The sequence below is a fragment of the Hemicordylus capensis genome, chromosome 4 (assembly GCF_027244095.1).
Source record: "Hemicordylus capensis ecotype Gifberg chromosome 4, rHemCap1.1.pri, whole genome shotgun sequence".
In the NCBI taxonomy this organism is placed as follows: Eukaryota; Metazoa; Chordata; class Lepidosauria; order Squamata; family Cordylidae; genus Hemicordylus; species Hemicordylus capensis.
This window is the reverse complement of record NC_069660.1, coordinates 5,661,498-5,689,172: the sequence shown is the minus strand read 5'-3', so window position 1 is coordinate 5,689,172 and position 27,675 is coordinate 5,661,498. Positions and strand designations below refer to the sequence as shown.

The following is a 27,675-nucleotide window of genomic DNA, read 5'->3' as shown; positions in this document are numbered from 1 at the left end:
AATAAGTGCCAAATATTTGGGGTCTGGGTGGTACGGAATGCACACAGATGGTGTGTTCAGAATGTGTGTTCTGGCCTAGCAAGAGCAGTGACTGTCTGTGCTTGTCTCTCTATCGGATACAGAGATGCAGAGATTGAAGACCTCAAGACTCAGCTCTCAAGGATGCAAGAAGACTGGATTGAGGAAGAATGCCACCGTGTGGAGGCCCAGTTGGCGCTGAAGGAGGCCCGGAAGGAAATCAAGCAGCTGAAGCAGGTGATCGACACCGTCAAGAACAACCTGATAGAGAAAGACAAAGGGCTCCAGAAGTACTTTGTGGACATCAACATTCAGAACAAGAAACTGGAGACGTTGCTCCACAGCGTGGAGATCGCTCAGAATGGGACGGTGAAAGAGGAGGGGGCTGCAGAATCTGCAGGGGGCTCTCCAGCTCGCTCCCTCACCCGCAGCAGCACCTACACCAAGCTGAGTGACCAAGGAGCAGCCGACAGGAACGTGGGAGGCTCCCAAACCATCTCGGTGGAGGAAGGGGCAGACAGTGGCTTTGTGGCTGCAGATGATTCCCTGAGCCGGACAGACTTGTTGGAGCAGAGCAGCCTCCTGTCCTCGGGGGTAGAGTGTGGCCCAGATGAGGCCTCTCTCCAGACCTCCTACACACTGGGGTCCCGGGTCCCAACCAGCTCCACATATGAGAAACTGATGGGGTCTCAGCACAGTGTGGAGGCTGCGGTGCAAGCCAGCTGCATGCAGGAACAAGCCATACAGACGGACTTTGTACACTATCAGCCCGATCTCGATACCATCTTGGAGAAGGTCATGAAGTCCCAGGCTTGCAGCCTGGGCAGCCCCACGTCGGTGTGGGTCTCCGAAATGGAAGACGCTGCTGAGCCGGATACCTTGGAGACTCATGCCCACGGCTTCCCTGCAGCCCTGGACTTGGCAGCCACTGACCCCAACTCGGCTGTGATGGTGACTGCAGGGGACCATGCCGAGAACCCTGCTGGGCAACCAGCCCCCGCCTGCCCAGCAGCCAGTAACCCGGCAGTGCACCATACTTCCGCTGCCAGCCTGTCAGTGAGCGTTGTGTGTGTCCCGGAAGAGGAGGCTGCTGAGGCAGGTCAAGAAGCAGCGGCAGCTGCAACAGCCATGGAGCCCAAAAGCTACTGGAGCCGCCACTTCATTGTGGACCTCCTGGCCGTGGTGGTGCCCGCCGTGCCTACGGTGGCCTGGCTGTGCCGCAGTCAGAGGAGGCAAGACCAGCCCATCTACAACATTAGCTCGCTCCTGCGGGGCTGCTGCACGGTTGCTCTGCACTCCATCCGCAAGATCAGCTGCCGTTCCGTCAGCAGCGCCAACGGGGCCTGCGCGCAGCCCTAGCGCTCCCTTCCCGTCCAGCCGGTTGCATCACGCACAGGCTTCATCGAGAGAATGAGTTCAGAAGTGAGCTGACCGCTGATTGTAAATTCCAGACACGCACTGAAATGTTTTTCTTTTCTAAAATTATTTATCCAGTTATTTATTTTGGAACACTCAAGTAACGTGACGTAAGTTTTGACTTGCTGCATCTCAGTTTATGCAATTGACTTCAACGATGGCATTGCTGCTGTTTCTGAAGCTCTGGAGGAGCCACAGACTGAAAAATGCCTTCTCTGGGTGACTGGAGCTGGGGGAGGGCAGCTGGCCTCCTGGCTGAAGAACCCTCACCTTGCAGGTGATGTAGCTGGTGGAAATGGTCCTGTCATTTCACTTCAGGAAAGCGAGGAGCCTCTTCCTGAACTGGTTGAGTTCCTGAACTGGGAGCATCCAGAGCCAGTCTGGACACTTTGAGGTTACATTGGAAAGGCTACCCACTGGCTTAGCCCACTTGCCCTACTGCTTTTTCCAAGGCCACCCTATAAGCCCTTGGCGCTCTGCTCCCTCCTCACTGGGCTATCACTGACTGTCATGCTTCTGCTCAAATTACTAGAGACTTTACCTGGCCCTTTTGCTGGTTCTGGGAAGTTAAGGAAGGGTCCTTCTGGATGGCAAAGTATTGTGCAACTTTAAGAGCTTGTATGCAAGTTGGCCTTGAGAGAATCTGTCTATGTGGTGGCTAATAGTTTACACCAACTTCATGACACTTAATCAGTCATCAAATGCCGGTTGGAAGCAAGAGCTTATTTGCCCTCCACACACTCCTGTAGGGAGCTTTCCAGATTACACCCTGCAACGGGGTCACATCGTATCTCGGAAGTGTGCTTCCACACTTCCCGCTTTGTGACACCACAGTCCCTACGCTGACAGCAGGGTGCCGTTCATATTTCCAATGCCTTGTTTCAAATTTAATCACTGCGATATAGTGCTATGATGCCGTACATCCGGCATAAGAAAGTTGCTGTTTTTTCAGGCTGTTTGTTCCCGCGAGACTGCTCCCCCTGCTGTTTACGTGTCGAATGCGATTTGCCTGAATGGAAGCATTGTGCTGCTGTTGAGCAGCTAATCTGGAAAGCTCCCAGGCTTGCATTGTTCTCACAGGAAGAACTGACCCTTTCCCCCATTTGCAAGAAAAGTACCAATGAAAAAGGGGTGAGTTATTCTCAGAAATCAAAAGTTAGCCAGCAGGTGGTTTTGTAGAAATAGCACAAAGTCCATGCTATATGGTGCTAGCCATATGAACAGCCCCTAAAGGAATGCATGGAGAGTGAGAGAGCTCTTGGCTTTCACTTTGCACACAAGCTCTTCAGGTCACACAGCTCTCTGCCATCTGAAAGGACTTGAATGGTTCTCTGGCAGTAGCAAGATCTCCTCTCAGTCACTTCCACCTTGTCACAAGTAATGAAGGATGGGCTTGTTAGTTGCTAAGCAGCATTGCTGTACTTCTTCCATCCGACGACTGGCAGAATGGCTGGTTTTGTGGCGCATGTTTGGTGTATGGCAGAGTAGAGCCCTTCACCTTCCTGGCAGACTGAACATGTTCCTTTCTGCCAGAAAGTTGATTCACTTAAGAGCTCCTTCTAGCATTTCCACATCCATTTCCAAAGCTCAAATAAGGGCATGTGGAAGAAATGTTCATAATTGGCCTTTAAAACAAAAAAAACCCCCTCCAAATTAATCAATTCGCTGCAGCTGACGTATTCCCACAATGAGCCTTCTTCCTGCCATTGCCGAGATCTTGATGCAGTCATTGTGTCCGAATTATTGGGGATGACTGTTGGCCCTGATGGTTTCCAAAGGGAATTAGAGACATTCACGGAGCGGGATCAGTGCTCTTCAAGCACTAGTCTGTCTGTGCAGAGCGCGCCTCTGATGATCAGAGATAGGGAGGAACTGCATTTTGTGTGGAATTGCTGTGCAGCTTAGCATACTATGGCTCAGGGGACAATCACACTAGGAGGTGGGTACATCTTTTGAAGAGTCTGTCTGAATACTCTGCAGCCGTCAAAAGAACTACTGCTTTAATTCGCACTCCAAATCCCAGTTGCTGGGGGCAACATTGGGAGGTGACTGATGCCTCCCTGCCCTCCTCGTGGGCTTCCCAGAAGCACCTAGTGGGCCACTATGGGAAACAGGCTTCTGATCTGATCCCGGAGGGCTCTTCTTCTTCAGTGGTGGCTCATCCTAATAAGCCAGCCTCTGCTTCCCAGCAGCTTGGCTTGCTCCTCCTGCCCCATCAAGAGCTGTGCTGCCTGCAGACTGGCCATTCATCAGGTAGAGCTGCATGGTAAACCTTGCAGCTCTATTTGATGAATGGCCAGCCTGCAGGCAGCACGGCTCTCCGATGAAGTGGGAGGGAGGGAGGAGCAACCTGAGCTGCCTCCTTGGGCACCCCCCTGGCTTGCTACTGCTCTTCTTCTGCAAGAGGGCTGCTTTTGAATATGTAGTGCCCATACACTAGAAGCAGGGCTGTCCTTAGGGCAGGGCAAGCAGGGCGACTGCCCCGGGCCCTGCTCTTTTAACCCCCCATTAGAACTAACTAAAAGGGGCCCTCGCACTGGCTGCTTTGCCCCAGGCCCTGCACCCCACCAGGGCTCTCTACAGACAGCCCTGACTAGAAGCAACATTATAGCTCCCACAAAGCAGTAGATTCTGCAGAAAGAGAGTGCATGTTCCGCTTAGAAGTGGTGCCATATCTGGCGTCTCCTTTTCTTGTTCTGAATATTTTACTATACTGCCTTCCTGAGGTGCAAGGCAGCAATTAACATGATCTTGGGAAGTGGGGAAGGAGGCTCTTGGACACTAGAGAACAGCTTCTACATAATACGGAGCCAGACAGTTGAATGGACAGAGTGGGTCAAAGGCAGCTTCCTGCCCACATGGCCATTGTGAAATGGGACAGATGAGCAACTCCTCCATCCCTTTAGCACATGTGCCTCTGGCTTCATCCCATCCTGGGCTCTCGGGAGTGCCCAACATCCACATTGTAAGTGTCTGCAGTCTTTTCTGCAGGAATCTGCAGTGCACCTGCTTTTCAAAGTTATTTTTCTGTTTCATTTACTTCTGATTTTGTGCCCTAGAACAGGGGTTCCAATGTGTGTAACTCCAGAGGTTGCTGAGCTACAACTCGCATCATGATGAGGGGAGTTGTCGTTCAGCAACATCTGAACTGCTGCCCTAGAACCACCTAAGAGTGCCAGAAGCTCTCATTTGCATGCCCATTGGGCAAGTTTGATAGGCCAGTCCAGTTGAATTTTCTTTAGCCAAAGAATGCTGTTCCTTTGCTGTTGACTAAGCCTACTTCTCTCAAACTTGAGCAGCCTATTTGATGGTTCCAGGATGCAAAGGTTAGAGCTATCTGACCTTTGTTAAACAACCACTAAGGATCTACATTATCGCTGCTCTTTTGTCCCACAGTGACAGGGGGCCCTCTACATGCTGGTATCTTTTTCACTTGTAGGCAATAATTTACAGTGGGAACAGAGTTCACATGAGTTGAAATTCAGGAGTGCCTCAGGCAGAGGGGGATGCCAAAGGCCATTTGCTCCTCTTTCTCCCACCCTGTGCTGCCTACAGGATGGCCATTCATCAGATAAAAGCATAAGAACAGCCTTGCTGGATCAGGCCCAAGTCCAGCATCCTGTTTCACACAGTGGCCCACCAGATGCAACTGGGAAGCCCACAGGCAGGAGTTGAGGGCATGCCTTCTCTCCTGCTTTTATTCCCCTGCAACTGGTATTCAGAGGCATCCCACTTCTGAGGCTGGAGGTGGCCTATAGCCCTCCGACTAGTAGCTGTTGATAGACCTCTCCTCTATGAAGTGATCCAAACCCCTCTTAAAGCCATCCAGGTTGTTGGCTGTCACCACATCTTGTGGCAGAGAATTCCACAAGTATTCTTAGAGCTCTGAGGTTAACTTATTCTTAGATCTTTGAGGTTAATAGAACTTTGTGGTTAACTGCACAGCTCGACCTGGCAAATAGACAGCCTGCAGGCAGCAGCACAGAGCAGGAGAGAGGAGCAAATGGAGCTCCAGGAAGCAGAGGCAAGCTTTGCCTGCCCCCCACCCTGCCCAATTCATTACGATGGCTGCTAAATTAATAGTAGTGGAATGGTTGGCAAGAGAGATCTCCTCTAGGTGGTGTAGCAGCCCCACAGATGGTGCACCAAGTCCCTGTTTAAATTCTGTGAAAGATGCCAGAGCATCAGCCCAGGAGGCATGCCCTTAGCCCCAGAAGGGGCTTAATCCTCCGTGTGGCAGAGCTTGTGGGGGTTGTTCAGGGATAAGGAAAAGTCACTCTGCGTTTTCTGAAAGATGCTTGCTTTATTATTTCACACCACCTAAACATGAAAAACAGATTCCAGGGCTAAGCCGTGGGGAGCCTTGCCTCAAATGATGAGCACCTAACCACCAAAATTGCACAGTACCATTTTGAAAAAGTACTTCTCTGTTCTAGAAAGCAGAAGCTAAGCAAAGTGGCTGGAAGAAGTGGAGATGTTGTTTAGACTTTAAAATGCTTGGTCTGAGCCTAGACTTGCTTTTGCTTATTCCCACAAGGGTTGCAGAAGGCAGAGAAAGGATCTATCATCTCTGCATTCATCCCAGCCCAAGAATGTAGTGGATCACAAATGTCATGTGCAACAATCACTTTGGATGACCATGTAAATGTCACTCCACACTCCCCACCCGCCCTCCATCATGTTCACAAAACTTTGACCAATTGGCTCCGGCTCTGCCTGCTGGGAACTTTTCTGGGAGCATGTTTTCAGTGTCCACTTGGAAGCGTTTCCAGGCAAGGGCACTTGGCCAAGATGGAGAGGAGCCAGAGATATACCTCGCATAGAGCAACCTGCTGCCGCTGCCCCCACGGGGCAGCAACTGAAAAGTCCTTAAGTTTGGTTGGTCCTGCTTTGCACTATGTTCACTTTTGGTAAACTTGAACTCTACTATACAAAGGTCATTGTCCGAAGACCTTAGGTGGCCGCATGTCCCGGTGACTGGCTCTCTTCCGTGCTCTTGATCAAGCCCTTTCCCTTTCAGAACTGAAGAGGAGAAATCACTGCTGGGAAAACGAGAGACCATATTTCCATTGGTTGCTTCTTCCACCATCTGTAGAAACTTTGGAGAAGGAGTGTAAGGCTAGCAGCTGCTAGATTCTTTGGTGGGGTTGGAGCTGAAACAGGTGGAGGTTGGGTCATGCCTTAGTGCAGTGTTTCGAGGAGGAAGTTTTTATGAAGGCCTCCTCCGGGCTGGGCTTCCATCACTGGTTCCGCACCACTGAGGTGGCAGACATAGAGTTATGTGTTTGCTTAAAACCAGGTGGTGGAGGGGTTTAGAGGATGCAGTTGGTAAATCCATGGCTAAGCTCCCCATTCTCATCCCACAACCAGCTTTTTCCTAAAATGCTTGGGGGCAGCTACATATGTTCAGTTTCACTCTGTGGTTCTTAAAATCCGACAACTTCTCCCTCTTATATATACTAGCAAAATGCTCGTCTCATGCAAGGTAAGGTGCCACATGGGCAGAGAGAGTCTCTCTGTATTTGGAAGGATCCCTAGGCAACATGATCTGCTGCAGGATCCCTGGGCCCACAGGCAGGCAGAATGGGAAGTGGGTTGAGCCCTCTGCACAGCAGTATCCTTTAATCAGGGATCCTCAACGTGGAGCCCCCAGATGTTCTTAGACTTCAACTCCCATAATCCCCAGCCCCAGTGGCCTCTGGTTGGGGATTATGGGAGTTGAAGTCCAAGAACATCTGGGGGCCCAACGTTGAGGATCCCTGCGTTTATGTGCAGTGTGCTACTTTCCTTCCTAGGAATGAATGGCAAGCCCTTGTTTAGATGGAAGAACATAATGGGGCGTGTGCAAGGGCACCGCGGCCAATGGAGGCTTCTCCTGGTCACCCCATTCATTGAAGGAAGCCTCTTGCTCTCCGTGTGGCCCCATCCAGGATTTGTTTTGTAAGTCTCGTGAGCGAGTGCCAGATGTTAGGAACCAGCTTGGATGGATGGGTGTGTGTGTGTGTGTGTGCATTAGGTGTTGTACAGAACTTAGGTGGTCTCTGCCCCCAAAGGGCCTGCAATCTATATTAGATGACAAAAATGGGGGTGAAGTCATAGCTTGTGGCTTGTCATGAATAAGTAGTGGAGATGTAAGGCTGAGTTCTGGGAAGCACCGTGACAGTGACGAAAGGGGGCCCCAGCTGCTTCTTAGGCAGCACAGCTCTTGGGCAGGGTGGGAAGAGAGAGGAGCAACCCAGGCTGCCTCCTCAGGTGCCCCCTGCCCTCACTCCTGAGGAAGAGCCACCACTGTTGCCTCCTAGCCCCGCTCAGAACCCTGCCACTTCATTCCCACCACATTCTCATTCACCCATCTGAGCTAGAACAGAAGAAGAGCCTTGCAGGATACGGCCCAAGGCCTGTCCCGTCCAGCATCCTGTTTCTCACAGTGCCCACTAGATGCTTCTGGGGAGCCCCCAGCCAGGACGTAGATGCTTATGCCGCTGCTGCTGCTGCTGCTGTTCCCCTGCAACTTTTGTTCAGAGCCATCCTGCCTTTGGAGTTTATGTTGCAATCATGAAATGCTGAATGTGCAGCAACCTTAAGCACTGGTCCACACAAGCATTTACTACAATTGTGCACGTGCATGATATTTGGGTTCCCAGTTGCCCTGAAAGTAACAGCCTGGTTTTGCTCTTCTGCCCTTAATAGCACCTTGAGCTGCCTTGCTGGTGAAACCTTTCCCAACAGTCATGAAAATGATTGCTTGCTAATGTCTGTAACCAAGCTGCTCTTAAAGGCACAGCTACAGAGATAACTGGGCAAACCTTGTTTATCTCTTGATGGATGGTCACAGATGGAACACCACCCACAAACTTCCACATCGCCCTCAAATGCATTGCTTTCAGCGGAGGACACATTTGGCTGCCACTTTGAGTTTTCCAGTACTGGACACTCAAGGGTAGCAAAATAATGCAATGCATTTGCATTTGTGAACCAGTCAATGGTGACTGATAGCTAAAGCCATCTTAGTGATGGCCTGTTGATACAGATAAGTTGGCCCCTGAAGGTGCAGCCATCAATGGAGGACTTGGGAAGTGTGAACAAACACTCAGCTGCTAGTTGCCAAGTGTATGCACTCACACACTGTGTTGTGTCTGAGGCAATGTAGACATTCTGTGACTGGACATAACATAAGAACAGCCCTACTGGATCAGGCTCATCTAGTTTCACACAGTGGCCCATCAGGTGCCTCTGAGACATCCACAGGCAAGAGCTGAGGGCAGGCCCTCTCTCCTGCTGTGGCTCCCCTGCAACTGGGATTGAGTGGCATCTTGCCTCTGAGGTTGGAGGTGGCCTATAGCCACCAGACTAGTAGCCATTGATAGACCTGCCCTCCATGTATTTATCTAAACCCTTTTTAAAGCCAGCCAGGCTGTTGGCTGTCACCACATCTTGGGGCAGAGAGTTCCATAGGTTAATTATGCATTTTGTGTAAAAAGCACTTCCTTTTGTCAGTCCTACATTTCCTAGCCTTCACTTTCATTGGATGGCCCCTGATTCTAGTGTTGAAACAAAGAGAAATTTCTCCGTATCTACTTTTTCTATTCCATGCATACACTTCTATCATGTCCCCCTGTAGTTGCCTCTTTTCCAGACTAAAGAGCCCCAGATGCTGTAGCCTTGCCTCATAAGGAAGGTGCTCCAGGCCCCTGGTCATCTTGTTGGCCCTCTTCTGTACCTTTTCCTGTTCTACAGTCTCCTTCTTAAGATATGGTGACCAGAACTCTACTCAGTACTCCAAATGTGGTTGCACCATAGATTTGTATAAGGGTATTTTATTAGCAGTTTTAGTTTCAGTCACCTTGCTGCATGAGAAGGCTTTTGAAACAAAATGTAGTTTGCCTTTCTCTGTTTCTCCAAACTGGGCTTCGCTATTCTTAAGACTGTGACACAAATGAGACTTTGATGAAATGGTTAGATATGGTTAATAGGGAAATATCCTACCAAAAACACATTGGTGGAGACATACTTTAAGATTCTGGAGAAGATGGCCTTATCAGTCAGATTTGCCTTAAGCAGGACTCTGTGGTAGCCACTGGCAATACTGGTGAGCAGATGGCCACCTCTGACACAATTCTCATGCTGGTTTCACAACTTGCACCACATCCCTTGACCTTTCACAATTTGCACAAGCCTTGTATGCTCATGAGAAGCCCGCCTGGCCTCCACTTGTTTTCACAGCAGGCACAAAATGTAGCGATGGTGAACTGGTGTAGATTGTCATAAGCACAAGTGACATTGGGTGGGGGGGCTCATGGAATGTCCTGGAGGGAGTTAAACAGTGGTGTGCAAAGCCTGTAGCTGCACTTGTGGCAAGCAGGCCATGTGACAGCATTACCATGTGAAGAGGTTGCACCTGGAATAAGGATGCTTCTAGAGTTCCTTTGGATGAAAAGGTTGGGGGAGCGGATGAGGAAGGGGCATGCAGATTGGGTCACCAGTCAGGATGATGGCCATGCCTCTGTTTTCTTTTAAGTGTAATGTAAAATAACATGGGGGAAGAGACAGACTGAATTCTGGTGGGAAAGTGGCAAATGTGGTTGGTGCACCAGGAGCTAAGTCTCTTGTGCTACGTACTTGTGGAGATGTGTACACGTCCATTAGACTATCCAAAGCTCTGCCTAGAAATAAATGTACGACTATATTTGAAAGAGAGAGAAAAATCTATATAATATATTTTTAAATACAGAACTTAAAAGCTGTATTATTTTCCTGGGTTTTGATTTCCACTGTCCTGTAACCATTGTCTGTTTAGTGACTGTAATAAATGTCGTTTGGGTCTCTGCAGGTGTCTGCTTTCCATGTGGGTGTTAGCCTGGGGGATTTAAGCAGTGGAATGCGTTGCTCCAAGCCAGAGGGAGTCAGCCTTCTGGCTGCTGTGGATCACTTGGAAGTGTGGCAGTGTCCAAAATGGGGCCAACTGGTACCAAAGGCATCCACCCACCACTCACATGCTTATAACAAGGTGCACCTCCTTTGCCAACCCTTGTGGGTGTGTGCCACAAGTGTGCAAAGAGAAGCAGCCACCGGAGCTGTGCGCCAATCCAGTTTGTGTGCATGGCAGACCGGTCGCATGAGCCCCTCTGCACGTGCTAACTGAAATGGTGACCAGAAGGTACGTAGACCACAGGCCAGCTTCCAGCTCACCAGGCTTCTCCTAAAGACTGCTAGACTCTGCAGACTTTGCTGTAGTCTTGAAGTCAGGGCCGCTTCACCTCGATCCCTCTTGCTTTGACAAGGTAACACACAGTGGATGGCCATGAAGATTCTAGTACGAAAGGAATCACACAAGCTCATCCCTGTGCTGAGCAGTGGCCATTATGGACTGACTTGGTTGCATGAAGAGACCATTAAAAAGGCTAGACAAGGAAGAAGCAATACGGTTATGGGCCCAGGCACACAGCACAGAGCTGTCTGTGTGTCAGCCCTGCCTCTGAGAACACAGTCCTCAAGGAATCAGCCAGCCTTTCTTTACCTCCAAATAGTCTCCATGGAAAGCTGGAGGCTTTTGGAGTCCTCCTAGTCTTTGGTGTATTTCATGCTGGAAGAGGGAGGGGATGAAAACCTGCAGCAGCTTTAGGCATCAGGAACAGAATGGTCCATGTGAGATTTCACTAGCCCACTGGAAAGCCTAATGAGAGAGATGGAAACAAAGAGAAAGGCACAGCATGGTTTTTGCAGAAGTCCAACTAAAATAGTCAAATTCACCCTTCAACTCAGCCTTGCAGGGTTGCAAACCTACAAAACAATGCCCCCCCACCCCGAAGAACTGGGAGTCACCCAATGGACCTGTCTGGCAAGAGATCCACCCTATGCAACGCACCATTAATGTATGGACCTTACTGCCAGAAAATGTGGTGGCGGCTGCTGGCACAGATGGCTTTAAAGCAGGCTGCACAAATTTGGGTCTGTAGCAGCTGTTGAACTACAACTCCCATAATCCCCAGGCTAGCCATAGTGGCCAATAGTCAGGAATTATGGGAGTTGTAGGCCAACATCTGCAGGAGGGCCGAAGTTGTGCAGCCCTGCTTTAAAGGGTGACTAGACCAGGGATTCTCAACGTTGGGTCCCCAGATGTTATTGGACTTCAGCTCCCATAATTCTCAGCCCCAGTGGCCTTTGGTTGGGGATTATGGGAGTTGAAGTCCAATAACATCTGGGGACCCAACGTTGAGAATCCCTGGACTAGACAAACGGAAGAGGAGGAGAGGTCTATCAACTGCTGGTCATCACGATGGCTATATGGGACCTCCATGTTCAGAGGCAGTATACCTGAGGAACAAATAGTAATGGTGGGGGAGGGAAATATTGCCTTCATGCTCTGCTTATGACAGGGGCTCTCAGACTTGGGCCTTTGTGGCTGGGGATGAGAATTGTAGTCAAACAACATCTGGAGACCCAAAGTTGAGAACCCTGGCTTATGGGCTTCCCTTTGGGTATCTGGTCGGCCACTGTGGGAAACAGGAGGCTGGACTACGAGGTGAGTGCTCGGTCTGATCCTGCAGCAGCATTTATCCTTCTAAATAAATCGAATAAATAAAATAAAGTATTGCAGCTGGGGACCTTACAGGCCAAGAGAGTTCATGACTTGCCCGGTAAGCACAGCTAAGCTGTGATAGGATCCAGATGCCGCTTTCCTCGCTTCCTCTCTCAGTCCCTCTGCTAAACCAGATCTGGGTTACTCACTTTTTGACCATGTGCTCATAGATCACCGCAGGGATGATGGTGAGGGTGAGAACGCCGCCTGCATTTGTCAAGATGTCTATGATTTCCTTGTCCTGAAAGAAGGAGCAGAGATTGAGAAATAGGAGGTCACTCACTGCAGCAGCAGCAGCAGCGGCAGGACTGGCTGAGCTGGGATTTTGCAGAAGTGCCCCCCATCCAGTGCCACTGTGTTAGCGAACTCCAGAGACAGCTGCTTAGAGCAGGGAAAAAGGAACTAAGCCAGGAGGGGTATGTGAAGGGCGGTGGCTGGATTAGGGATTTGGAGCCGGGAAGGGAGAACATGCTCTCACTTCATCCCATCTGTAGCTTCATCCCTCTTTTCTGGGCTGCTCCCTGCCCGGGATTGTCACTTCTCCGGCTCTAGCACCACCGCTCCCCACCCCACATGCTATCCATTATGCTTGGAAATGGAAGTCCTTCCTAGAGCCCCTTCAAAAATCCCTTCCTTTTTCTGCAAATCCCACCTCAGAAGAGGCCTCTCAGCTTTGGCTTAAGGCCTTGGGTCTCAGCCCCGAATGAAACTAAGCTAGAGTACGTTTGTTCACATGCATCCCTTATTGGCCTTGCCAGGATCTCCTCTCCTCCCCTCCCCTCCCCTCCCCTCCTGCTGTCCAAATTTAGACTGTAAGGTCCCCAAGGCAGGGACCTTTCCCTTTGCTCTATGGTGCTACGTAACACACCAGATGCAATGAAGATGTTCCCTCTACACCGACAACAGTGTGTTAGGCACTGCACAGAATAGTGGCACTGACTCTGTTGCCACAAGGGACTTACAAACAAATGTTCAGACAACAGTCACAACAGCAAAACAGAGTGCTCAGGAAGATGTGTCTGTTCTGTGGACTTTTAATGCACTTTGCATTCCAAACTCCGTATCCCTGGTTGCTTCTGCAGGAGGGCGAAAGCAAGTTCCTAGCCCCTAAGACTGTGAACACAGCCCCCCACCCCCCACATGCTGCTGCTATGATGACAATGACAATGACTATAAATATTTATATATTGCTTTTCAACAGAAATTTCCAAAGTGGTTTACACAAAGGAATAAAATAATACATAAATAAGATGGTCCCCAAAGGGCTCACAGTCTAAAAAGACACATAAGGTAAACACCAGCAACAGCCACTGGAGGGATGCTGTGCCCTGGGGATGGGTAGGGCCAGTTGCTCTCCTCCTGCTAAACAAAGAGAACCACCACTTTTCAAAGGTGCCGCTTGACCCCATAGAGCAGTGGTGCTTAATGTAGGGCCCACCAGATGTTGCTGAACTACAACTCCCAGTATCCCCCACCACAATGTGGCTTGGGGATGCTGGGAGTTGTAGCTCAGCAACATCTGGTGGGCCCCACATTAAGCACCACTGCCATCGAGAGCCCCACCCACCCACCCACCCAACGCGCTCCCACTCTGGGTCGGGTCCTCACCTTCAAGCCGATGACGTTCTGCCCATTCACCTCGCAGATGTAGTGGTTCGTGAGGAGCCCGTTCCGAGCGGCAGAACTGCCCCTGACAAGCGAGTTGATCTGCCCCTTCTTGATGACGAAGCCGACGTGGCCGGTGCTGTCCTTGTGCATGGTCACCGTGCGCTGGAACGGCCTGCCAAGTGAGCGAGGGAGCAAAGAGGGGAGGGAGGGAGGTCAGCAAACCTCTGGTGGAGCTCACGGTAAGGACCACGGCCATAGGGCCCCAGCCCCACGTCCATTCGCCATGCATGTCTCAGAAGGGAGAATCCTGCCTGACCTCCAGACTGCTTCGAAGCAACATCCTTCAAGAGGTGCCGTGTGCTAAACCCAGGGTTCCCAGCCTTGAGTCCCGAGCACAGTTGGACTGCACTCCAACAGTGTATCCTGGGGAGACAAGGTGGGGGCTCTCTGGGCAAACTGCTCTCAGCTGAGACCTGCAGCAGGACTCCCTCTCTGCCAGCCATTGGGGTGGGGGTGGATGCCCATTTTATCCACCTGCCCTTTTCATCCAGCAAGGAGCTGTCCTTTGCTCTTTTTAAACTTTTAGCTGTATTTGTTCTGGTTTCATTGAATTGTTTTCATCTTGTTGTTAACTCCCCTGGGGTCATAAGAACATAGGTGGCTGCCATATAACTGAGTCAGACCATGGGTCCATCTAGCTCAGAATTGTCTACACAGACTGGCAGCGGCTTCTCCAGCGTTGCAGGCAGGAGTCTCTCTCAGCCCTATCTTGGAGATGCTGCCAGAGACAGAACCTGGGACCTTCTTACAGTGCTCACATGTTGTCTCCCATTCAAATGCAAACCAGGGCAGACCCTGCTTAGCAAAGGGGACAATTCATGCTTGCTACCACAAGACCAGCTCTCCTCCTTCACCTTAGGAAGAAGGGCAGTATATAAATAGAAACTAATTAATTAAACCTGAAAACTGGGTGACTATGACCTAGTTGTCACTGGGGGGGTGGCAGGGTGAACCTACGTTTGGACTATACCACTTCAGACTGTGGAGGAGGATCACATACTTGCATCTATTTATTTTATAAAGGGAATTTATATTCCTCCTTCCCACAAGGGTTTCCAAGATGGCACAAAAATTGCATACAAAAATAAAGTTAACACAATACACCGTATTAAAAATGGTCATTAAAATAGAACAGGCCATGTAGATACAACAGTGTAAACAGAATTACCAAAAGAGGGCAGTGTTACAGTTTAAAAGTTTCCTTTAAAGGGGGCATTTCTGAGTTGGCGACTGAAAGTCAAGAGGGGACAAGAGAGCCTGCCTCAGCAGTGGGCATTCCATAAATGTGATGCAGCTACTGATACAAAAAGAAAAGCAGCCATTTCAAGGAGAATGGCTGGAGCTTGGCCTTCTCCCTTCTGGGCTCTCTTAGCCAGGTGCTTGAACATCAGAAGGTGGGAAAGGCCTAGTGAGGATACCATTGAGTGAAAGCCTGGAAACACCAGCAAGTGCACCGGCCGTTTGGAGCGGGTGACCACCTGGGTCGGTCAGCCCTGCTCCCTGCTCCTCCTCACCTGTCTCGAACCACCATGACGATTTTCTCCGGGGAAGCCTTCTTCAGGGCACGCTTGGCCTTGTCTGTGCTCCATCCTGCACAGTCCTTCCCGTTGACCTGTAGGATCTGATCCCCAAAGCGCAGCCCCACCAGAGCGGCCGGAGAGTTGGCCCTGACCAGCTGCACAAAGAGTCCCTGCAGAAGAAAGTGGGGGGCATGTGAAAAACCCCAGGGCTTGATTCCGAAGGCGAGACCTGTGATGCCAGTGGGGGGGAGAAGCATGGCAGCGGACGGAGCTGCAGTTCGGTGGCAGAGCGTCTGCTTTGCAGGCAGAAGAGCTCAGGTTCAGTCCCTGGTAGCATCCCCAGGTGGGGCGGAGAAAAACCTCTGCCTGTAACCTTGGAGAAGCCGCTGCCAGTCAGTGCAGAGAACACTAAGCTAGCCAGACCCATGTTCTAAGACAGTTTCCTATGTACTGCACCCCCCCCCAATGGTTGCTGGATAGGGACACTAAGGTTACTGGAGTCACATGGGATGTGCCCACAAGGATGCATGCCCCATGTGTCTCTGGCAGATCATGAACGGGGCCTTTGGAGGGAGACGACTCCTGCCACCCAGAGGAGAATACGACAGAAAGCCAGAACACTGTACATGGGAGCCCATTTACATTTCCCCTGAATGCATCATCAGAGGCATAGCAAGGGAACAGGAACATGGGGACATCGGAAGCTGCCACATACTGAGTCAGACCATTGGTCCATCTAGCTCAGTATTGTCTTCACAGACTGGCAGCGGCTTCTCCAAGGTTGCAGGCAGAAATCTCTCTCAGCCCTGTCTTGGAGATGCTGCCAGGGAAGGAACTTGGAACCTAGATGCTCTTCCCAGAGCAGCTCCATCCCCTGAGGGGAATTTCTTCTAGTGCTCACACATCAAGTCTCCCATTCAGATGCAACCAGGGCAGACCCTGCTTAGCTAATGGGACAAGTCATGCTTGCTACCACAAGACCCACTCTCCTCTGGGGGCTTGTGATGACCCATGCAAATGATGTCATGTGCAAGCGGGCATGGCCACAGCCCGGCATTTGCTGGCTGGATGCACATATTTTCCAATGCAAATGAGCTCTGGAGGGCTTGCATGGCCCTTCTGGGGCTCTGGCCACACTCCCTTGCACATGATGTCATGCACAAGGGGGCATGGCAGAGCCCTGGAAGGGCCACGCAAGCCCTCCAGACCTCATGGTTCAACCATGTTTGTTGCTGGGTGTACGTTTTGTTCATTACCTCCCTCACGGACAGAATGAACAAAACGCACACCCAGCAATCACACAAAGTTGGGAAATGAGTAGGGGCTGGATCTTGTGCAGAGGGTCGAGTCACGTGGCCCCCAGGAGCTGGGCGGCCCATTTTCTTTGAACCCGTCTGCCCTATTATAGCATGTCATTTAAATTTTAACTGCCGTTTATGTTTTACATGACAAATACAAAGGGAGGGTTTCACTCTCTCAAATCTGGGCTAGGGAAAATTTTCTAACTGTGAGAACTGTTGGACAGTGGAACAGCCTGCCTCATGAAGTGGTGAGCTCAACTTGGCTGGAGGTTTTCAAACAGAGGCTGGGCAGCCATCTGTCAGGGATGCTGGAGCCATTTCCTGCACTGAGCAGGGGGTGGGACTAGAGACCTCCAAGGTCCCTCCCAACGCTGACATTCTAGGTGTCAATGAAAACAAAATGCGTCTGTTTCCCCCAGGATATCATGCTGACATTTTGGGATAAAGATCTGAGCATTTAGGATTGAACCCCAACTTTTCTTTGAGACCAACCTTTTAAAGGCTTGCCATCAGCCGCACAACAACTCTGAAAAGCAGAAATGAAGCCCTCCTCTTGAACTTGTGCAAACATTCGTTATGGCGAAGGGAGACGGGCCGCAGGGCAGCCTCATGGCCGTTCTCACCTTATCAATGTTCCTCAGCTTCAGCCCCGTCTTCCCGCGCTCATCTTTGCAGAGCTGGATCTCCCGCAGGCCTGGCTTGATTTCCGCCCGACGCATCCCCAGGTCACTTCCCGTGACTGGGGCAACCATCACACTTGATGCAGCAGGAGACGCCGCCGAGACCAGAGCCTGCCAAAGGAACCAAGTTGCAAAGGTGTCACTGCCAGATTAATCGTCTCTTCGGCTCAGACGGGCTAGTGAGGGCCAGGAAGGAGGGGGATTCCCACTTCCCAGAGTGCTGAGAAGTTCCACAGCAGACTTGATTGATTGATTGATTGATTGATTGATTGATTGATTGATTGTTACATTTATATGCTGCCTTTCATTAAAACAATCCCCAGGCAGTTCACCCAGAAAAATTAAAACAAGACTATTAAAATACACAATTAAAATATTAAGCTAAAATATACATTATTGGGAGCACTGGAGTCTTATCGTGGCTTTTGTAATAAACTCGTTTGTCACCTCATGGTGGCATTTCCCTGTATTCAGTTACTAGGCCAACTCACTCTATGAATATATGAAAGATGACATCTCTGGTTGCACTCAAAAATACTTACGTGGCTGCCTGCTGGGACGAGTCCAAGATTCTTCTGGATCTCCTCACTGGAAAGGGAGAGCCCCATGTAATCATTGAGTTCAGCGAGATTGGGGTATAAAGTCAATGACTCTGCAAAGGAGAGGAGGGGAGAAGAGTTAATTCAGAGGGCAGGGAGTGTCTGTGTGTGCACGCGCATGTGCAAGAGGGAGGGAGAACAGGTATATCTCCCCAACTCTCAGGCTGCAAAATGTGTTATGGATCTCCGCTTTAGTTTCTGCCAGATTGCATGGTACTGCAACCAGTTTTTCAGTCTTCCTTGAACTGCCACCAAAGTCTTCGCTGCTACAGCACAACCAGCAAGCTCAACTGCAATACTTAATTAATTAGCTAGACCAGGGGTGCCCAATGCTGGGCCCTCAGAAATTGTTAGACTACAACTCCCATCAACCATCTTCGGCCACTGTGGCTGGGGATTATGGGAGCTGTAGTCCAACGACATCTGGGGACCTAACACTGGGAACAGGGGCTAATTGGTCTAGCCAATTAATTGACTAAATATTGCAATTATTGTGCTGCTGCAGCAGCAGAGACTCTGGGGGCAGTTTAAGGGAGACTGAGAAACTGGTTGCAGCACCAGTGAAGAGAGGCATGATCCAGAAGATGCCCCATCATCATGTGTCTGATCAAGGCAGCTCTTGCCTCAGGAGGGCATTCAAGCCACAATCACTCTGTTGGTAGCCCTTAAAGGTGCCACAGTACTCCTCTTTGTGATTCTTGCAATGTCATTACCAGCTGCTTTGGATGGCTCTGTCTTCTCGGCTGCGGGGACTCCGGAAGTGGGAGCTGGAGCAACAGTTGATGCCAGAACCGGAACTGCAGCAGAAGCTGGACCCTTAGAGGCTGCATCGCTTTGGGCCTGAAATGAGAAAAACGGGGGATGTGCAGAAAGATCTGCCTGCCAGGGGCGTAGCTAGGGGAGAGGGGGCCCGTATTCACCCCTCTCCCCAAGGGCCCTTCAGAGTGAGGGAGCTAATGAAGAAAATAGGGAGGAGTGGAGCTGGGGGGGCTGAGTTCTCTGAACCCATCTGCTCAATTATAGTTACTCCCCTGCTGCCTGTGTAAGGGGAGAGCAGTGCCGATTGAGACACAATCTACATAAACTGCAGCTTAAAGGTAAAGTGTGCCATTGAGTTGGTGTCGACTCCTGGCATGCACAGAGCCCTGTGGTTGCCCTTGGTAGAATACAGGAGGGGTTGACCATTGCCTCCTCCCACGCAGTATGAGATCATGCCTTTCAGCATCTTCCTATATTGCTGCTGCCCGATATAGGTGTTCCCCATAGTCTGGGAAACAGACCAGCTGGGATTCAAACCAGCAAACTCTGGCTTAATCATCAAGTCATTTCCCAGCTGCACCATTAGATGGCTTAGGACCTCACATTCTGAAGGGCCTCCTCTGAATCAAAATAATCACCAGCACTTGCTCATCCAGGGCTAGGGAGCAAAGGCTTCAGGTGCAGGAGGCATGGTTTCCAGGCAGGCTTGTGAACAGGGGCATTGCGTTTTAGAAATCAAGCACTCCATGAAGCCGCCAGGCACCCTGCAGATCAGCAAGGACCAGGGTGCCCACAACAACACTGGAGGCCTTCCTGTGCCCTTGCCACTTTCAGGCCAAGAAGATACTGATGGGAAGGCTCTCACCTTCAGGACCTGGTCCACCTTCATGTCCTCGAGCGATGGGTACAATGTCGACATGATCACAAGAATCACCTATAAAAGGGCAGAAGAGAAAGTCAAGGTGGGTTTGCAATAGTGAGATGTGGAATTTTATTTATTTATTTATTTATTTATTATAGTTACAAACCACCTCACATATAAATCTCAAGGCAGTGAACAACAGCTTAAAATACAGCAGAAATATAACACAACAAAACAATTAAAACCATCTAAAAATAGTTATAACAAAAAACAAAAACAAAAAAAGCCTGTGAAAACAGTTGAATCTTAAGCGATGTTTCTTTAAAGGCAGCCAGAGATGAAGAAGGTCTTTGTAGTGCCCAGCCTCCCCACCCTCTAAAGAGTGAACAGGAAGTGAACCCTTGTTTTGTCTGACATGCTGGTGAACTCCAGGGCTCAACCAATCAGTACGCCAGGTGGGTGGGACCTAGTGAGCTGTTGCTGGGAATTCTGACAAGAAGAAAGGAAGTTCTGTGCTAGAGAAGCATGTGTGAAAAGGCTTAGTGAGGGGCATGGAGTTTTGCTCCTTCATGGTTGAAGCCAGCATGGAGGCTTCTCTCATAGAATAACTCTGCAGATCCTTGAAAGATAGAATTGCAGGAAGCTTGATTCTGAGCAGGAGTTTTGGTGAGTTTTCAAGGATATAGGTTCAGTATAGGAATAATTCAGTATAGGAAACAGTTTTAGTCAAACTGTGTGTTAAGAATTAAAGTTTCTTTGCGTGTGTGCTTTGTATATCCCTGATATGGTTCTATTATTGTTTAACTGCAATGTAATTAAAATAAGAAACACTAGCCTATGCTCAACCCACCTAGGGCATTGCAAAATACTCTGTAAACATCTAAGCATGCCTAAAGGCAACCAAAAACTGAAGCCTAAGACAACCTATTTTTGTAACCTACCAGTGTATCTAAAGCTAAAAGTCTCAGATGGAAGCAGTCTGTAGTAACTGAATAAAACTGTTTTTGCTCTTTTCTTTTTACAAGCCTCTCAGAGTTGGTTTTTAACTCAGGAAAAGGGGGAGGAGGCAGAAAGGGGGATTTCTCTGGTGCAAACATGTCCTTAAGCACTCAGCAGCTATCAGTTTTCTCACCACATGTAGGCATACTCATGAACAGTTTTTGTACTTATCCAAAAGCAAAATTAAGAGAGTTTTCCCTGTGATAGTCCACCCAAAGCTCAGGGAAGTTCAGACTGTGCCGATAAAAGGGGTGGCGGCGGCAGCATTTTAAATCTACCGGAAATAAAGAATAGTTCTATTCTATGAGAAGCCCAGCCAGGTAGCTCACCAGAGATGGCTCAGCATTTCTTGTCCCCCCATGTAAGCTAGCTCTGAGACAAAGGTTTTAATCTCTTACAGTCTTATATTGACAGGGCGCACACACCAAAGTCCTGGGGCAGCCACAGAAAAGGACCAGTGAATACACCATGCATTTAGCCCCTAACACAGAGATATATCAGTGCTCTGGTTTGGATTTTTATTTTCTTTATTTAAGGCTGTCGCCCAGCTATAAAACTATTAGCAAATTAATCATATGAATTTTAGTCAAATAATCAGTGATTTAAAATATTTTTATTCAGCTTATAAATAAGAGTTCCAAAGCAGCATACAAATAAAAAAGTAATAAAACAGAAAATAATTTTAAAACAGAACAGGATGTCATAATGTTCACAGAACAGCTAAAGTCTTTGCTTTAATAAAATGAACACCTTTAGTTCATTTTGATTAATTAAATTGTGCATTCATTGGCATAAAGATTTTTTTAAATCCATTCTGAAACAAAAAGCACACTTTGGCTTCAGAAGATGCATGTCTGTTTTGGAGCAAGCATCTTGAAAAGAAGCATGCCCCTTCCTCTCACACTCAAGAGAATGCCTCTTCCATTATGATGTTTGTCATCTGGAATTGCTATAAGTACTTGTATTAAAAATTATAAATTTCCTTTCCAGTCTGGCTTCCAACCTGGATATAGGACAGAAACTGCCTTGGTCGCCCTGGTGGATGACCTACACCAGGAGATAGAGGGAGAGTGGATTCTCCTGGACCTCTCAATGGCTTTCGATACTGTGGTATCCTTCTGGGTCATCTCTCTCTGGGTTGGGTCTTCAGGGCATGGTTATATGGTGGCTCCACTCCTAAGTGGAGGGTCGTACTCAGAAGGTGGTGCTGGGGGGTGCCTGCTCCACCCTTTGGCCTATGGGTTGCCACAAGGATCCATTCTGTCCCCTACACTCAGAGGCGTATCTAGGAAAAATAGCGCCTAGGGCAAGCACTGAAATTGCGCCCCCTGTCCAAACATCTGACACTCATCTTTCAGATAACTTTACCATAATATCAGCTGAAAAATACAAGTCTGAAGGTCACATACATCACATATCTGAATATGTGTACAGTGACTTATATTATATTAACATTTTTTTTTAAAATTACCTGTAGCCCCTTTGGGGGGCTTCCTAAAGGCCAGGGGGGGGTTCTGCAAAGGTTCCCTCTCCCCCTGCTGCTGGCCTCTAGGGCCTTACAGGGACCATTTGAGCATGTGCGGTGGCCATTTAATTTTTTATTTTTTTAAAAAAATGGCCGTTGAAAACAAAATGGCCACCATGCATGCTGAAATGGCCTCTGTGAGGCCTGGCATGGCCTAGAGCCTCACAGAGGCCATTTGAGCATGCACAGTGGCCATTTTGTTTTCAGAAGCCTTTTTTTAAAAAAAAAAAATAGAAATATGGTGCCCCCCTTCAAGTGGCGCCCAGGGCATGAGCCCTGCCTGCCCCACCCTAGATACGCCCCTACCTACACTGTTTAACATCTACATGAAACCTCTGGAAGAGGTCATCCATGGGTGTGGGCTGCAGTGCCATCAGTATGCTGATGACTCCCAGCACTAACTAGCTTTTAAGTCAGCAGACACCAGGAAGGCAGTGAAAGCTCTGAAGTGGGGCTTGGAGGCTGTCCTGGACTGGATGTGGACAAACAAGCTGAAATTTAATCCAGATAAGACGGAAGTGCTCTGGGTTGGTAAAACGGATCATCTGAGTAGTGAAGTAAATATGGCCTTAGATGGTGTCACACTCCCCCTGAATGACAAAGTCCGCAGCTTGGAGGCCTTTCTGGACCTGATACTGTCCTTGGAAATAGAGGTGGTAGCAGTGTGCAGAGGTCCTTTTTGCCAGCTATGGTAGGTATGCCAGCTGCAACCCTACTTCTTGGGGAAGTTGGACCAGACCTCAGTCACTCATGCTTTGATGACATCCAGATTGGACTACTGCAATGTGCTCTATGTGGGGCGACCCTTGAAGATGGTTTGGAAGCTTCAGCTGGTCTAGAATGCTTCTGCAAGGATGCTTGTGGGTGCAAGTTGCTTCATGAGTCTCTCACCCATCCGGCGGCAGCTTCACTGGTTACTGGTCCACTTCCAGACTAGATGGAAGGTGCTGGTCTTAACCTTTAAAGACCTACACAGCTTGGCACTGGGGTACCTATTGGACTGCATTCACCCATATGAACCTGGCAGGGCCCTCCGCTCAACATCTCAGGCCCTGCTCAGCATCTCAGGCCCTGCTCCACTAATGGAGATCCAGTTGGCGGGGACTAAAAACAGGGCCTTTTCTGTTGTGGCCCCTCAGCTTTGGAATACCCTCCTGGAAGAGCTTTGCCATGCTCCCTCCCTCAGTGTTTTTAGAAAGAATCTTTTTAGAGAGGCTTTTAATATCTTATCTTCTGCTTTTATCTGGTAGGATTTATAGTGTTTAGGTTTTACTGATAACTTTTGGTTTCAGTTTTAAAACTCGTTATTTGAATTGTTTTAGCCATGTCTTTTCACTTTTAAAAAATTATTATTATTTTGTCCTATGTTGTATCTATTTTATTAATGCTGTAAGCCGCCCCGAGCAGTAGTGCACTGAAGGGGCGGGGTATACATATTTATTATTTCTTGTTTACACAGTCTAAACAAATTAAACAAACATTGCAGCTTTTCCTTTTCTTTTTTTAAACACAGAAACTATATGATGGGGTTTTTTTCCCAAGCTTCCGGGAGAGATTATTCCATGATCTTACTGACAGGAGTCATCGTTCCTAGCTCACTGATGCAATCGAGATGGGTGATCACAAGTTACTATCGTCATGCACCACTGGATACCAGGAATTGCTCAACACAAAGTGTTAGTCATGGAAAAACACAGCCTCTGCCAGGATTCTGGGTACCACCTGATGTGGGCTTTTCTTTATTTTTAACTGAAGATGCAGCTAGGGGCTGAACCTAGGACCTTCTCTGTGCAAAGCATGTGCTTTACCATTGCTGACTCATGTGCAGCTAGTTCTGGAGTGTGCAGAAATCTTTTTTTCTCCCCACTTGAGACCACCCGTGAAGGCACCCTTTCAAATGGCAAAAGAGGCATTTGCGAGGGAGCACTAGCTCAATAGCTTGTGAGGGACCAGAGCTCACTGGTAGGCCTTTGAATGCAAAAGGTCCCAGGTTCCCTCTCTGGCAGCAGGCCGAGTTGGGCAAGAAAGACCCTTGCCAGAGAGGTGATCCCAGAGAGATGGACTGAGAGTCTGGAGGCTTTTCTCACTGTTCTAATAAGGGTAGGAGATGTGTGTGCTTCCAAACTTGGGTAAAAAGCAAGGAGTGGGTGGAAGTGAGGGTCTGCTAAGTAGCCGCTGGGTCAGAGGGCTCTGTCCTCCCCAGCAGCTGTACCCAGCTCATTAACAAGGTAGGATGAAACACCCCCCAACCCCATGGCTTCCACCCACTGGAACTGAAAGACCATCACTTCTTCCCCCTCCTAGCTTGCTTTTTACTCAGAGACAATCAGGAAATGTAACATTTGCTGTAACTGCTCCCAAACTTGGGTAGGATGCACCTCCTGCCCCAATGAGAACTGTGAGAACAGCCCTCAACTCAGTAAAAGGCAGCTTCATATACATTCTGCAACCCACGCCCAGGGTCAGGGTGCTTTTGAGGACTGCGGTTATTTTTCTGCATGGGGAGAAACCCTCACTCACCCTGCAGGACCCCTTTGCTTCCAGGACCCAGAGCTGCACGTGGCCCCTGAGGCTTAATGGTGTACATACGCAGAGAACAGACAGAACGCTGCTCTTACCTGCCGCCTAAAGCAAGCTGCATCTCCCTGCCTAATAGCAGGGCCAGCCCTTCGCCCACCACAGCCACTACCCTGACCTTTTCCTCCACAGTGTTCTGAAGTCTGCAGAAATCCAAACCACCACAAACTGATCGCAAGTCATTCCCAAACTGTGGCTGCAAGCATTTTCTAAGAGTCCATAGAAATCCACAGAAGTCAGCAAAGAGCAAAGTACCAGAGCCTTTATCTCCCGCTGGTGAGATAGCCCAGAATTCCCAGTAGATTAAAAAAATGAACAGACCCAGTTATTGATCAACCGGTAAGTAACCAGTTATTAACAAGCAATTTCTTTAAGCGTTATCAAAGCAAACTTGGGCTCTGTCCTCTCCTCCCGCTGTCTTTCCCTATAGAACTGGGGGTTCCCAACTTTGGGTCCCCAGATGTTGTTGGACTACAACCCCCATCATCCTTAGCCACAATAGTCAAATGTCATTGTGGCTGAGGATAATGGGTTGTAGTCCTGAAGCCACAAGGTTGGGAACTTCCGTTCTATAGAAGAAGATGCTAGCTAAACCAGTGAGGAAGCACCACCTTTCTAGGTCCCAAGTAAAAGAGGAATGTCACAACCTGGCTATCCTGCCCCTCTTGACAGAGCCAAAATCCTATTTACACCCTCACTCTGGCGATACTAAGAAAGGTGGGGGCCGATTTTAAAAACAGACTGCCAAAGTTCTTTATAAGCTCCTGGATTTCACAATTCAAGGCAAAAAAACAACAACACAGCAAGAGAGTGTGAAATGTTATCCCAAGGGGTGGTTTCCTCTCTTCCTCCCCCCTCCAAAACAGAGAGTCTCCTTACCGGGTCAATGCCTGCCTCCAGTGGTGAGAGATCCGCTCTGGGTTTTCGCCTTCCAAGTTTCCCTCAACTTTTTAACAGGGGCAGAGCTGGAGGCTGCTTGGCTGGGAGGAGCCGTCAGCTGACTAGGAAGTGAAACTCTGGAAAGCACCTGTTGCAAGGTGAGAGAACCAGGTCCCCAGCCTCAGGGTGACGTAAAGTGTTTGTGGGCGGCTCACAGTCGAGAAACTATTTGCAAGTCACTATTGCAGAGGCTGCTTTGCCCAGGTACAAATGAGACTCTTTGGGCAATAGAAGCCAGCAAGAGAGGAGAGCTGGCCTTGTGGCAGCAAGCATGACTTGTCCCCTTAGCTAAGCAGGGTCCACCCTGGCTGCATGTGAATGTGAAACTAGAAGTGTGAGCCCTGCAAGAGATTCCCCTCAGGGGATGGAGCCGCTCTGGGAAGCGCAGAAGGTTCCAAGTCCCCTCCCTGGCAGCATCTCCAAGATAGGGCTGAGAAAGATTCCTGCCTGCAACCTTGGAGACGCCACTGCCAGTCTGTGAAGACAATACTGAGCTAGATATACCAATGGTTGGACTCAGTATATGGCAGCTTCCTATCTTCCTATGTTTCCCCAGTTTGCTTTAGACTTTCCCTCTGCCAGACTGTTCCCATATGCCAGTCTTGCACATGTGGAATTCCCTCTTTAACAGAAGCCACTGCTCACCATTTCTGTTCTCTCTGTCCAATTGCTGACAGACTGCAGGGATGGATCCTAAAAACCTCCTTCTGGAATTCCCAGTACATTTGTAGAATCAAGTCAAATCTCCTACCCCCAAAGCCTGTAAGCACATCCTAATCCCAGCACATGCCATGTGAAATAGAGCAACTTCCTCAGTATTATCTGTGTGCAGACATCTTATCTCAGCACAATCCAGCAGGTGGCAGCACATAGACTAGCCCTGTTCAGACATTATGTTGTACCTGCATTCAGACGCCTGTGCATATGCATACATGTCTTTGTGTGAATGACTGGACCTGTGAGCATTTTAAAAGTGAACCTGGTATTCGGGTTCAACTGATATTCAGAGGCATACTGTCTCCAAACCTGGAGGTACAGTATAGCCATCATGACAAGCAGTCCTTGATTGACTTGGCCTCCATTGATCTGTCTAGTCCTCTTTTAAAGCCATCCAACATAGGTAGCTGCCTTCTATCAAGTCAGACCCTTTGTCCATTACTGACTACACAGACTGGCAGCGGCTTCTCCCAGGTTGCAGGCAGGAGTCTCTCTCAGCCCTGTCTGGAGATGCTGCCAGGGAGGGAACTTGGAACCTTCTGCCTGCAAGACGGCAGGTGCTCTCCCACTGAGCTATGGTCCCATCCCCTCAGGGGAAGATCTTCCAGTGCTCACACTTGTTGATTGATTGACTGAGTGCCTTCAAGTGGGTATCGACTCTTAGCGACCACATAGATAGATTCTCTCCAGGATGATCTGTCTTCAACTTGGCCTTTCAGGTCTCTCAGTGGTGCCTTCACTGCTGTCGTCATCGAGTCCATCCACCTGGCTGCTGGTCGTCCTCTTCTTCTCTTTCCTTCAACTTTTCCCAGCATTATGGACTTTTCAAGGGAGCTGGATCTTCGCATCATGTGCAGCGTTTCCCAAGTGTCTGGTAGTTGATGCAGGGGCGTAGCTATAATTGAGCAAAAGGGTTCAAAGAACACGGGCCCCCAGCTCCTGAGGGCCCTCCAGATCCTCCCCTCCCTATTTTCTGCATTATCTCCCTCACTCGGGGTGGGCACCAGAGAGATGCTGAACACGGGCCCCCTCTCCCCTAGCTACGCCCCTGTGTCCAAAGTATGATAGTTTGAGCCTGTTCATTTGCGGCTCGAGTGGAAATTCTGGATTGATTTGTTTGATGATCCGTTTGTTTGTTTCCTGGCTCTCCATGGTCTCCTCAAAAGTCTTCTCCAGCACCAAAGTTCAAAGGCTTCAATACTTTTTCTATCTTGCTTCTTCAAAGTCCAGCTTTCACATCCATAGAGTGTCATGGGGAAAACCATTGTCCAAACGATTCTACTCTATGTAGGTATAGAGACGTCACGCATGTAGTTTCCCATTTAAATGCATACCAGAGTGGACCCTGCTTAGCACAGGAGAACATTCATGCTTGCTACCCAAGACCAGCTCTCCACCCAAGTTAGAGGCCATCATCACAGCCCGATGCCTCTAAATATCAGCTGGACGACTGAAGCGGCTGGGTGTCCTCATGCCCTGCCTGGGGGCTTCCCAGAGGCTTCTGCACAGAAAGCAT

At 49.2% G+C, this 27,675-nt stretch overlaps 2 protein-coding genes across 11 annotated transcripts in view; one reads left to right on the top strand and one right to left on the bottom strand.

Annotated features, from left to right (window-relative positions):
* SNPH (syntaphilin) overlaps positions 1-10,261 on the top strand; it is a 39,672-nt gene extending 29,411 nt beyond the window's left edge. For all 6 annotated transcript variants that reach the window (XM_053247329.1, XM_053247326.1, XM_053247324.1 and 3 more), the window contains one exon: positions 123-10,261. In XM_053247329.1, coding sequence (XP_053103304.1) covers positions 123-1,377 — 1,255 coding nt within the window. In that variant the 3' untranslated portion in view covers positions 1,378-10,261. The remainder of the gene's footprint in view (positions 1-122) is intronic.
* SDCBP2 (syndecan binding protein 2) overlaps positions 10,121-27,675 on the bottom strand; it is a 28,322-nt gene continuing 10,767 nt past the window's right edge. The window contains exons 1-10 of one of the 5 annotated variants that reach the window (XM_053247331.1): positions 26,088-26,186; positions 25,383-25,530; positions 19,406-19,474; positions 18,495-18,621; positions 17,725-17,834; positions 17,126-17,293; positions 15,196-15,371; positions 13,622-13,793; positions 12,163-12,254; positions 10,121-11,107 (exon numbers count right to left, since the gene is read on the bottom strand). In XM_053247331.1, the coding sequence (XP_053103306.1) occupies positions 11,053-11,107; positions 12,163-12,254; positions 13,622-13,793; positions 15,196-15,371; positions 17,126-17,293; positions 17,725-17,834; positions 18,495-18,621; positions 19,406-19,459 (954 nt within the window). In that variant the 5' untranslated portion in view covers positions 19,460-19,474; positions 25,383-25,530; positions 26,088-26,186 and the 3' untranslated portion in view covers positions 10,121-11,052. Of the gene's footprint in view, positions 11,108-12,162; positions 12,255-13,621; positions 13,794-15,195; positions 15,372-17,125; positions 17,294-17,724; positions 17,835-18,494; positions 18,622-19,405; positions 19,475-19,568; positions 19,768-25,382; positions 25,531-26,087; positions 26,187-27,675 lie in introns of those variants that run through there. The other 4 variants (XM_053247335.1, XM_053247332.1, XM_053247333.1 and 1 more) reach the window with 4 other exon arrangements.